At 44.3% G+C, this 12,277-nt stretch overlaps 1 protein-coding gene across 1 annotated transcript in view; it reads right to left on the reverse strand.

The window, feature by feature from the left end:
- LOC137321559 (collagen alpha-1(XIX) chain-like) overlaps positions 1 to 12,277 on the reverse strand; it is a 151,567-nt gene that overhangs the window by 55,614 nt on the left and 83,676 nt on the right. The window contains exons 22-26 of the mRNA XM_067983956.1: positions 11,994 to 12,110; positions 10,309 to 10,362; positions 5,350 to 5,403; positions 4,344 to 4,397; positions 282 to 335 (exon numbers count right to left, since the gene is read on the reverse strand). Of these exons, the coding sequence (XP_067840057.1) occupies positions 282 to 335; positions 4,344 to 4,397; positions 5,350 to 5,403; positions 10,309 to 10,362; positions 11,994 to 12,110 (333 nt within the window). The remainder of the gene's footprint in view (positions 1 to 281; positions 336 to 4,343; positions 4,398 to 5,349; positions 5,404 to 10,308; positions 10,363 to 11,993; positions 12,111 to 12,277) is intronic.

Consider the following 12,277-nt stretch of genomic DNA (forward strand, 5'->3'; position numbering starts at 1 on the left):
TGAAAAAAAACAAATCCTACGGTCTGTAAAAGCAAGTTTGCAAAAGTAGTGCCGGGGCTGTTGGAGTTTAAAGGAGATTTTTGTGCCATTTTCTATGAACTTGACTTTAGGAATCCAACCCATTTCACTGATGGTTGTAACAATCATTGGAGAAAATCATCCGAGCCCCCTTCTCAACAACCCTCCACTCTGAAACTTGTTGGACTCAGTGTAGAGTTTAACAATCTCTATGGTGTAAATTTGGTATTTCTTTAAAAGAGCAACATTTATTTCTCTCCTACCTTTTCTCCCTTAAGTCCTACTGGTCCTGTATTTCCTGGTCTTCCTTTTGAACCCTATGAAAAATTTTTAAAAATACATTTTTAGTTCAGTTGGTTTAAGATTCCCAGTATTCCAGCGTTTTCTTTTCATCCCTACATTTGATTTCCCATCACTTTTCTTCCCTGAAGAACTTCTGTTGATTTGCTTGTTTTCTTCTCATAAAGTGTCACACACAAATGTTACAACAACAACCAACAATATCTTGCACCTTTACAGAATTTTTTCTATGGGAACTAATGTCCCAAAGCATTTTCTAAAGGGGAGGGAGGGCAGTGGGGGTACCCAGCAGAAAGAGAGAGAAGATAGAGGACGTGTCCTATTTTGACACATTTATTAAGCAGCAGCAACATTCAGCACACGTTGGGAAGGGCAGATTTGAACACATTTTGCCAGATGCTTCTCAAGTGCCTCAGATTTGATGGACAGTTTATGCATTAACAGGAACAATTTTGCTTTGGTACTTCTCCATACCTTGCTGCTGAATGTTTCACAGTTGCTCCATCAACCACTTCAGTGCACCTATCAACATCTAAGTGTTCCCTTTGGCGTACCTGAAACAGTTACTCTTTTCTGTGCAGAACTGTGCCTGGCATTTGTGCCGGGGTAGACTGAGTCACAATTCCTGCCCCCCTTCTTTTTATGAAGTGAATGCTAGAAGCACCCATAATAAGGTGGCATAACTGGAGGCTCATTCAAACTTGAGTTTATCCAAAATTCTGCTGCCCATATCCTAACTTGCACCAACTCCCATTCACTCATCAACCCTGTGCTCGCTGACCTACATTGGCTCCCGGTCCGGCAACGCCTCGATTTTAAAATTCTCATCCTTTTTTTCAAATCCCTCCATGGCCTTGCCTCTCCCTACCTCTGTAACCTCCTCCAGCCCTACAACCCTCCGAGAACTCTGTGCTCCTCCAATTCTGGCCTCTTGCGCATCCGTTGGTGGCCGTGCCTTCAGCTGCCTAGGCCCTAAGCTCTGGAATTCCCTCCCTAAACCTCTCCGCCTCTCTACCTCTCTCTCCCCCTTTAAGACGCTCCTTAAAACCTACCTCTTTGACCAAGCTTTTGGCCACCTGTCCTAATATCTCTTTCTGTGGCTCGGTGTCAAATTTTGTTTGATAACGCTCGTATGGAGCACCTTGAGATGCTTTACTATGTTAATGGCACTATATACATGCCAGTTGTTGTTGTTGTGTAAGTAGGGAACTAGGGAGTGATGGGAATATCGGAAGCATGGCTAAACCCAGAGGATGGAAATTAATTTAATATTCAGGGGTATAGAGTACTGAGAAAGGACAGAAAAGGTGGTGGTGCAGCTACAAATGTCAGAGACAACTGGGAGGTAAATGATCCAGTGGGAGGGGGTCGACCACAGAAAGAACTACTCTGGTTAGAAATCAACACAATAAGGAGGACAGTGTGCTCTATAAAGAGATAAGAAAGGTGTGCGAGAACAGGAAAGTTATTTAAATGGGAGGCTTTAGTCAACCCGATATAAACAGGGAAAACCCAAGTGGTTAAGAATCAGAGTTGATAAAACATAATTCATGACTCAATGCACGAGGGAAGCCATAGGTGACAGTTTTCGCCTTGACCTGGTATTCAGAAATGACCCAGACAAACACACAGGAAATGTAAGTCATAGCACCCCCAGAGGACAGTGACTATACAATGATCAGGTTTAACATGAACTGGGACCCAATTAAACCTAAAACCACGGGAAAGGTTTAGAATTTTAAAAGGGCTAAATTCAAAGAGATGAGGGAAGAATTGAGACAAATGGATGAGAGGAAGATGTTGGTCAACATTTCAGTAGCAGTCAAATGGAACACCTTTAAAAGAATAAAGCTGGACATGAAGATCAGCAAGCTCAGACTAAACAAGCTTGACACGAAATGGATTGACAAAGAAATTCAAACTGAAATAAAGAGGAAAATCTTTAAAATCCTCAGGGACAAAGGGCAATGGGATCACTGGGATGAATGTAAGGAAATGAAAAGACAGGGTGATCAGAGGAGCTGAGAGAGGCCCAGAAAAAAGCATCGCTGCAAAGGCAAAATATAACAATACAATAGCGAGAGGACTATCAGAGAAGAGGAGAGAACATTAAAACATTAAATGTGCTTCAAATTGATGACGAGCACCAGATAATAAATACTTTGAATGATTACTTCCTTAAAGTATTCACAAGGGAAAACATAAACAACAAGCCTTCCCCCAAAGGAATAATTCAAGACTTCAATATAAATGGGATGGAAGTCCTAGACAAGTTGAAAGGGCTTAAAACAAACTAATCCCTAGTATTTGATGGTATTTATTTCAGAGTGTTGAGAGAAACCAACAAGGAGATTTACGAGGCACTGTCAATCATTATGAAGGAGTCAATGGACACGGAAAGGGCACCAGTAGATTGGAAACAGGCTACTGTGGTGGCCATATTCAAAAAGGGTGAAAGAAACAGATAAAGACAACTACAGTCTCATTCGTCTTACTTCAGCCCCATATAAAATAAAGGAATTAATTATCAGAAGTAAACTTGAGTTGTTTCTGTATAACAACCCAGTAAAGGGTAGTTAACACAGCTTTAGACAGGGAAGATCCTGCCTGACCAACCTCCTCGACCACTAGGTTGACTGAGGTAAATCCCCACAATGTTCTTTCCTCAGACTTCCAAAAGGCATTTGATAAATTCCACACAAAAGGTTACTAGTTAAGCTCAAAGCCAGTGGGGATCTAGGACAAAACTTGTGTATGGACAAGAAACTAGCTGAAGGGTAGAAAACAATAGGTATTGGTTAGAGGGGTAATGTCAGGATGGGGGGAAATACTGAATGGGTGCTCCAGGGCTCAGTGTTGGGAGCACTGCTGTTTCATCAATGACTTGGTTTGTGAAACTCAATGTAAAGAAAGAAAGAAAGAGTTGCATTTATATAGCTCCTTTCACAATTTCAAGATGTCCTACATCCCAAAGCGCTTTACAGCCATTGAAGTACTTTTAAACTGTAGACACTGTTGTAATGTAAGAAAGTGGTCAAATTTGCAGATGATACCAAACTGGGAGGGGCAGTCAAATTGAAGGAGGCAGCCCCAAAAGTACAGAATGAGTTGGACAAAAGTGGGCAGATGAAACTTAATGCAGACAAACGTAAAGTATTGCCCATAGGAAGGAAAAATGGCCGATACACCTACTGCATGAATGGTGTTGAAATAGCTAAGGATGGACTTAAAAGAGGAGTCTTAGTAGACTCAACGCTCAACATGAACAGAAATCAACAGAGCAATGTCGAACTACATAGTCAAAACAGTACAATGTAAGTCAGCGGACATTGTGATCAAATTGTGTAATGTACTTGTCAGACCACACCTGGAATACTTTAGTTTGTTCTGGTCGTCAAGAAACAACGGGGGCATTCAAGAACTGGAGGCAGTGTAGAGAAAAGCTATGAGGCTGATCCCTAGTGTCAGGGGTCTGAGTTATGAAGAAACAATTGGCTTTTCAGCCTGAAAGGAAGCATCTGAGAGGTGACCTTGTAAAGGTATATAAGATAATAAGGTTGTGAAAAGGTTAATCCAGAATATTATTGTAAACTAAACAGTGGGAATAGAACAAGTGAATACAGGTTCAAACTAGGAAAAGGTAATGAGAACTGATACCAAGAGGATCTTCTTCACGCAGAGAGTGATGAACACTTGGAATGGACTTCTGATCAATGTTGGAGGTGACAATCCTGGAATCATTTAAGAAACAATGAAATGCAGCAATGGGGGGAAGTGTAGGGTTGTTCTGGATTGGATGTATTAAGTTGAATGGCCTTCCTCATTTGTAAGTATCTTGTGAAATTCTTCACCCAACAGCTTAGTCAAAGACTGGTGAACATGGACCTACCACATTGCAAAGGGTTCCATTCTTTGGTTTCAGGGAGGGAGAGAGAAGGGCTGAGAAACCAGTGCAGTGAGAAAGGGAGGAATCGGAAACTAGGAAGAGAACATTTCCACAAATATAAAGCCAGATCATTACGTACCAGAGGTCCTGTAGCTCCTGTGGGTCCAGGCAACCCCGGTACACCTGGCCGTGCCTGAGAATCAGAAACAAAAATTAGTTTGACTTTAAAATGTAAAGCATAATTTTCTAATTGAGTAATTGAGGTATGGGGAAAGAGCAGGGGAGTGGGACTAATTGGGTAGCTCTTTCAAAGAGCTGGCGCAGGCATGATGGGCTGGATGGCTTCCTTCTATGAAATATGATTCTATAATTAAAAAACTTGTGCAGACAACTATTTGGATTTGTGGAAAAAAGCAGAAGCTATATAAAGTATGCAATGGGCCCAGCTTTCCTTGGGTCAGGCAGCTCCCGGGCAGATCCCAAGAAGGCCCAAAGTTACAGCTCTTGTTAAGATGAATGGAACTGCTCAGGGAGAGCAAATGGCTTCCCCCATAAGTGAGGGCCCTGGAGTGGCCTGGAAGGTAGAAGATTCAAAATGTCGGCTCTCCAGTGGGTTCAGGAAATTTGCTATTTTTCTTCAGATGGTAATGAATATTTTTAAAATTATATGTATTTTTGTGCCCTAATTGGGGGAGTGACTTGAACAAAAAGTACGCCCCCCTAGACTTTGCTTCCTCTTTAAGTGTGAAGCCAAGTTGCCCAAATTAATGGCTAACAATAAAAAAAACTCTCAAGAAACATAATGAAAGAAAGACTCTCACTGTAATTGTGATAAAGGGTGCACAAGGGAGGTCTTCCTTAGAAGTCTGATATGCACAATGCTGGTGTTAAGGTCCTTTAGTGTGTTTCTGTAGTGTTAGATATTCAGTTATTTATCACTACACTGCTTATCATTTGGCTCCATTCAGCACTTCTCATTACAATATTACATCGGTTGGATGGTTAGTTCTGAGTTTTGCCTCGTTTATGTAACATGATGAATCAACCAACTGATATTATTCTATTCTCATAAGCATCTACGTGTTTCATCAGCCAATACAACATCTGCAGCATTTTGTACAGTCTTAGGTTCTCAATACACTCACCTCATCTCCTTTCTCTCCGACAAGCCCAGGGAATCCGCGTTCACCTTTGTTTCCCTTTGAAAACATAAATACTCAAATCATTTACATATTGGTTTCAGAAACTGATTCCACGTCAACAGCTATGGTGAGAAAGGCACATCTATCTTGAATTGTCAAACGATATGCCAATCAGGTTCACACTATGCTAAATATCGCATCAGGTGAAATATCCAAAGTGTCACTGGATTCTGAAACATTAAGGCCCCAATTTTAACTCTGGGTCAGTTTTCAGTGGGTGAGTTTTGACGTTGGTTCAAAACTCACCATCAGCAGCCAAAAACAGGCCTGGAGTATTTTAACTCCTGGGCCTCATTAGAATGTCACGGGTATGTTTCCCACCCGATTTGCTGACCCGCTGGGAAACCCGCAGGTCAGGTCAGCCAGAGGCCTGTTTAAAGTCACATTGCTCCTCTTAAAGTGAGGTTGCATTGCTTTCTGGCTTCTGGATGAATTTTGCAGCACAGAGAAGGGGAACGTCAGAGATGTTGAGGAAAACAAGCCCCCAGGTTCTCTGAAGCTTCCCTGGAGGTCCTGCTGGAAGAGGTCAGGTCGAGGAGGGAAGTTCTATTTCCAGCCAGTAGCAGGAGGATCCCGAAAGACCAAGTCCGCCAGGTGTGGAGAGACATTGCAGAGATTTCCAACTCCAGGGGCATCACCCCAGGGCCTGGATCCATCGCAGGAAGTGCTTCAATCACCCCTCAAGAGTAACAAGGGCGAGCAAAGCTCTTCATTTTTCCATCTCTCTCAACGACACATGGCAATAGTCCTTTCCCACTCCCCGACATGTTCGACAATTCCCTCCCCTCCATCACATCCTTTCATCGCCCAGCACAAGGCCACCCCACCACCACCACCTTTCATTCTCATTAGAAACATACACACACTCACCTCTTCCTTGCTCCCCTCACAGCACCCACTAGACACCATTCTCTTCTCACTTGTTGGCCTTTGCACAATCACCAACTTCTCCCATGCCTTCTTCCTCACTTCACACAACTGCTTTCAATTTAACACCTCCCCATCTTGATTGCCTCTTGCTTCTTCTCCCTTTCAGCAACCACACAAGCAGCAGCCCCATCCATATGCACTTTCCATTCTAGAAGACACTCACTAAATCTTACCCTCTCTCTCCCGGCAGGACGACAACAGGGAGAGGACTAAGACCGAGGGAGGAACACCTAATCTTATGGTGGTGTCGGAGCTGGAGCAGCAAGTGCTGGAGATCAGTGGTCAGAATAGGACATTTTGAGTCCGGAGGCTTCCGTGAAAAGGGTCTCTGATTATTACTTACACCAATTTGCAGGGCTATGGGGAAAAAGCAGGGGAGTGGGACTAATTGGATAGCTCTTTCAAAGAGCCGGCACAGGCACGATGGACCGAAGGGCCTCCTTCAGTGCTGTATCATTCTATGATTCTACAAACCTCTGAAAATCCCATCTTGACTACATCACCACCATGGCTGAAAGTGTGGTCTCATCTCCCACGGCATCAGCACTCTGCAGTCTACCTTGGAGAGTGTGGCCATCTCCAGCGACCCTGCAGCTGGCCCTCACACCAAAAGGCAATGCTCACAGGCTTCGCAGCTTACGTGAAAGCTCAAACTGCTGCCATGCAGACTCTGGGCTCAAACTTGGAGCTCCGTTTTGGAGAGGCAGATTTCCACCTTGGACAGGTTAATGGAACATGTGCACTGAGCCCATACCCCACGGTAGAGGCAGTGGCGCTGTGGGAGCGGCCACTTGTTTAAGAACAGTAGAACATAAGAAATAGGAGTAGGAGTAGGCCATACGGCCCCTCGAACCTGCTCCGCCATTCAATAAGATCATGGCTGATCTTCGACCCCAACTCCACTTTCCCACCCGATCCCCATATCCCTTGTTTCCCCTAGAGTCCAAAAATCTATCGATCTCAGTCTTGAATATACTCAACGACTGAGCATCCACAGCTAGAGAATTCCAAAAATTCCTCCTCATCTCAGGCATAAATGGCCAACCCCTTATCCTGAGACTATGCCCCCCTCTATCCATGCTAATATATTACCTTCAACCTCATGAGCCCTTACCTTGTGTAACAACCTTTTATGTGGCATCTTATCGAATGCCTTTTGGAAATCCAAATACACTACAGCCACTGGTTCCCCTTTATCTACCCTGCTAGTCACATCCTCAAAAATACTCTAGTAAATTTGTCAAACACGATTGCCCATTAATGTCCCTTGACTCTGCCTAATCATATTATGATATTCTAAGTGCCTTGTTACCATGTACCCTGTTTCCCTCTCTCAGGGGGTCAGGATGTCTGCTCCCTCGCCACCCCCTTAACCAATACCAACCACGGTGCCAAGGAGCTGGGCAGGACTGTCCCGAGTCGACAGCCGGGCCTTCAGAGACTCGAGCTCCCAGAAGTCGCCAGCCACAAGCATCTCAAGGGTCCTCACATGAGCAACAGCAGTCTTCCACCGCCTCTGCTGAAGCCACTGGGTGAGCACCTCGTAAGAGTTGTTGAGTTGGTAAACATTTTTTAAGAAAAGCACTATCGGTTGATCGCTTGGGTGACAAAAGAATTCACGACAATATTGTGTTTGGAATTAAAATCAACACCTTTACTGCATCTGGAACTTTGGTCCATAGTTTTTTCCCGTTACAGCTTCTTAATTGTCAGAAAGTCATTGACATAGAAGCTGGCTGAATGGTCTCAATGTTCATCAATGCAGAATCAAGTGAGTGGTGTAGGGGTAACAAGGACTGTTTAATGTTGAGGAGCTTTTTCTAACTTCTCAGATCATGGATTGGAGGAGGTCATCGAAACGCTGCTCTATCAACTGCTCCCTGCCCTGTCTAGCTGCAATGTGTTCTGCTGGCCCTCATTTTTGTGGTTCTGCCTCACCTTCTTCCAATTCTTCCTCACCTGACTATGCCTCTTCCTATTGCTGTGCCTCATCCAACTCTAATCCTCTTTGCATTGCCAGGTTATGCAGAATGCAGCAAACTACAATGATTTGTCTGGGCCATATTGTAGGGAGCAACCAGAGCGATAGAGGCACCTGACTCTTTCCTCCTAAATGTCATTGGTATGCTCTGTGATGTTCCTGATGGCCCCATAGACCTCATTGGATGGTGGATGGTGTCTTCAGCCAAGTGTCTCCTAACAGCCATCCTCCGATATAGCTAGATGGGTGGAAAAGTGAGGGATGGATGAGTGTCCAAGAATGAAGGTGCCATGGCAGCTGCCAATGAAACTGGCACAGATTTGGATCCTTCTGCAGTAATCACACACCAGTTGAACATTAATGGAGTGGAAGCCCTTCCTGTTGACATAAGTGGCTGCTCATCTTCTGGTGCCTTAATCACTACAAGTGCAGTCTATTACGCCCTGGACACAAGGGAAGCTGGACGCTGCTGCTAATCCCAGAGCTCTCTCATTCTGGCTGTTGGTGTCCATCGTGAAGGCAATGTACTGGTGCTCTGGCAAGGAGGGGGTTGGCGACCTGAAGACTGGAAGATGCGGGTAATGTCCCCTGTAGCAGCCTGGAAGGAACCTGTGGTGAAAAGGTTACGGGCGGTGGTGACTTTGAGAGCCATTGGCACAGCAAGGCCACTGGGCCAGCAGGCAGTAAGTCCTGTCGCAACAGGCTGCATAGGTCAGCGTCAGCCTGCCTGGTGTAACCTCCTCCTGCACTGTTCCTCAGAAATGTTCAAGAAGGTAAGTCTTGGCCTTATAGACCCTGTGGGCTGGGTAACAGCACACAACTTCTAACAGCAGCCCCTCTCATCTGCTGTCTTCTAACAGGCCCAGCTGCTAGTTGTCCTGGTTCTTCAGGCTGTTGCGGCTGCTCCTCTTCCTCCAACTGTTCGTCCATCCAAAGGAGTTAAGCAAAATCAGTACGCGTGATAAGCAGTGAGAGCTTAATGAGGGTAGGTAAGGGAGAAAAATCAGAAAGAAGCAAACTGGAAGCTCAGAACTGCCTTGGGAATTCACGACTCACAATGGCACACCGATCCTAATGACCTGAATGCCTGCAGGTGAGCAGTCCTTTAAATGCAGCTTTCCAGTCATGTCAGTCAGTTTATGAAGCCAATGCTGCAAAGTTTCACTCAGCAGGTTTGCCAGTTAAAATCGTGTTGGGGTGCAGATGACATCATTGGCCCCTATTTGAATTAATTTGTGAGGAACCCACAGCGGGTTTATGACAGGAATGCGAGCAAGTCGATTTTTGCAATTTTAACTGTTCACCCACCCAGTTCCCGTCGGGCGGTTGCATTAACCGCCCATTAACACCGGCGATGCGGCCGGCTCCATTTTGAAAGGGGTCTACTGCCGGGTGTCCAAAGCTCCCGCCTGTTTCAGGCAACAAGCCGCTTTTAATATGGAAATCGGGGTCCTTTGATGTAACTAGGACCCCCGATTGCCATCTTTGTTCTACAGGTGATGGAATCAAAGAGGCCTGCCAAAGGCAAGTATCAAATTATTTTTGTGGGCCCTAGAGGAGCAGTAGTGCTCAAATGATGGGGACTCTGTCGCTGGAACAACTTGTAATAATCTCTGCGTTCCTCCAATTCTGGCCTCTTGCGCATCCCCAATTTTTGTCATTCCGCCATTGGCGACCGTGCCTTCAGCTGCCTAGGCCCTAAGCTCTGGAATTACCTCCATAAACCTCTCTACCTTTAAGACACTCCTTAAAACCTATGTCTTTGACCAAGTTTTTGGTCACCTGTCCTAATATCTCCTTATGTGGCTCGGTGTCAAATTTTTGTTTAATAATCGCTCCTGTGAAGCACCTTGGGATATTTTACTACGTTAAAGGTGCTATATAAATGCAAGTTGTTGATGTTGCTGGAGTAGTTTATCTGTTCATTACTTTTTGTCTGTTCTTATGAAGGAAAGGCTAAAAATATCACATTAAGAAGAGATCATACCCACCTTTTGCCCATCTATTCCAGGAATTCCAGGCGGCCCCCTTGGTCCTGGGTTACCCTACGGGAAAGTAATTGCAGGGTTTAAAAAACAAGGAAGTACTGTTGAACACTATAGGATAAATTCACGGATCCCGTGCTGTCAGAGGAGATCCGTGCTCAAAGGGAGAGCGAAGGGAGAGGAGGATTGGCGCAATAGCTCTATCTCTGACCCACATTCCTCTGGTGTGTGGGTCCCTCTGGGAATGAGTGATTGGTGAATTTACACTCACATACCATTAATGAACACAAACACAAACCTCTGAGAGAAGAAAGAATCACTTAACCACCTCCTTACCAGCTCTTCTTCAGAATTCCTGGTTCGTGGACTATGTCTGGACCCCATTACTCATTTACTTGGATAGTTTCTCACGATATCTAGTCTATTACATAAGAATGTTTTTTTTGAAACATGCATAAACTTTCCTGATAATTAATTATTTTCTTTTCAGGAAGGAAGACAATACTTCTTCTGTTTTCCTGGCTTAGGCTGGGGCTTGGAGCCACACTACGTGTGTATAGCTCTCTTAGAATCACAGCACTGAAGTGCACATCCCTCTTAGTATACTTGAACTCTTCAAAATGTGTATTTTTGGGTGCCTTTGTGAAGTGATTGCTTCCTCTTCTCACCAGAGTAACATTCTCACACCATGTTATCTCTGCTCCTACACAAAATGGTAGGTTTGGCTGGGGTCCTTATTAAAATTCACTGTTGTTAAAAAGCTTACGCATCAGGTGGACATTTCCTATCATCTGATTCACATCCCAGAACCTGGAAGCAGGCCGCTTGGTATAAGGACACCAACTGTGGGCTTGTGTTCTTTTATTTACAAAGGTCAGAATTTTGTATTTTCCTTAAACGAAGAATGGAAGTTTCTTCAGGTAACAATCTTAGACATATTATTTACATTTCTCCTTCGAGCAGAGAAGGTTAAGGGGAGATTTAATAGATGTGTTCAAAATCATGAAGTGTTTTGATAGAGTAAATAAGGAGAAACTGTTTCCACTGGCAGAAGGGTCGGTAACCAGAGAACACAGATTTAAAATGTTGGCAAAAGAACCAGAGGCGAGATGAGAATTTTTTTTGCCCAGCAATTGTTATGATCTGGAATGCACTGCCTGAAAGGGTGCTGGAAGCAGATTCAATATTAACTTTTAAAAGGGAATTGGATAAATACTTGAAGGGGAAAAAACTGCAGGGCTACAGGGAAAGAGCAGGGGAGTGGGACTAATTAGTAGCTCTTTCAGAGAGCCGACACAGGCACAATGGGCTGAATGGCCTCCTTCTGTGCTGTATCGTTCTATGATCCTATGATTCCTCAAGTAAAACATTGCACGCCATGCTGCATAATATGACTGGAATTCCCAACAACTGTTGGTTAAAAAAAAACTAGTGAAAACTTCCAAAATCATGCACTGTTGGAACAGACCCATTCTCTGAGCTGTGGAGCCCTGGAAAAGCCTATACACGCCTTGTTTTACTGTATTGTTTCAGTCAATTAATTTTAAAACCTTAACTTGAGGTTTGGCTGAGTTGCAAAAATGGCAGATTGATTTAATTTTCTTTCATTTGCAAGTAAAGTAAATTATTTTTTTTGTTCAGATACCACGTACAGCAACATCAAAGTTCAGGAGGTCTAAACGTTCATTTACCTGGCTGCCGTCATGCCCATCAGTGCCGGGTATCCCAGGCACACCTCGGTCTCCTTTCATTCCAGGTAACCCCGAGTAGCCTCCATGGCCGCCAGCCAGGCAGGTACTGCACGCATTCTGTAGACCGAACAAGGAAACAAGCTCATTAAGACAGGGTCATCATGATACAAGGCTCGGTTTCTTCAATAGCAATACCCACATTGAGTGGACTGTATATACAGAGTTGAACTGTGCCTTAGAAAGGGAATAAAACCTCTCGTGCCATCAGACTGGGTGACATGCAC

The sequence above is a fragment of the Heptranchias perlo genome, chromosome 5, assembly GCF_035084215.1.
Source record: "Heptranchias perlo isolate sHepPer1 chromosome 5, sHepPer1.hap1, whole genome shotgun sequence".
Lineage (NCBI taxonomy): Eukaryota > Metazoa > Chordata > Chondrichthyes > Hexanchiformes > Hexanchidae > Heptranchias > Heptranchias perlo.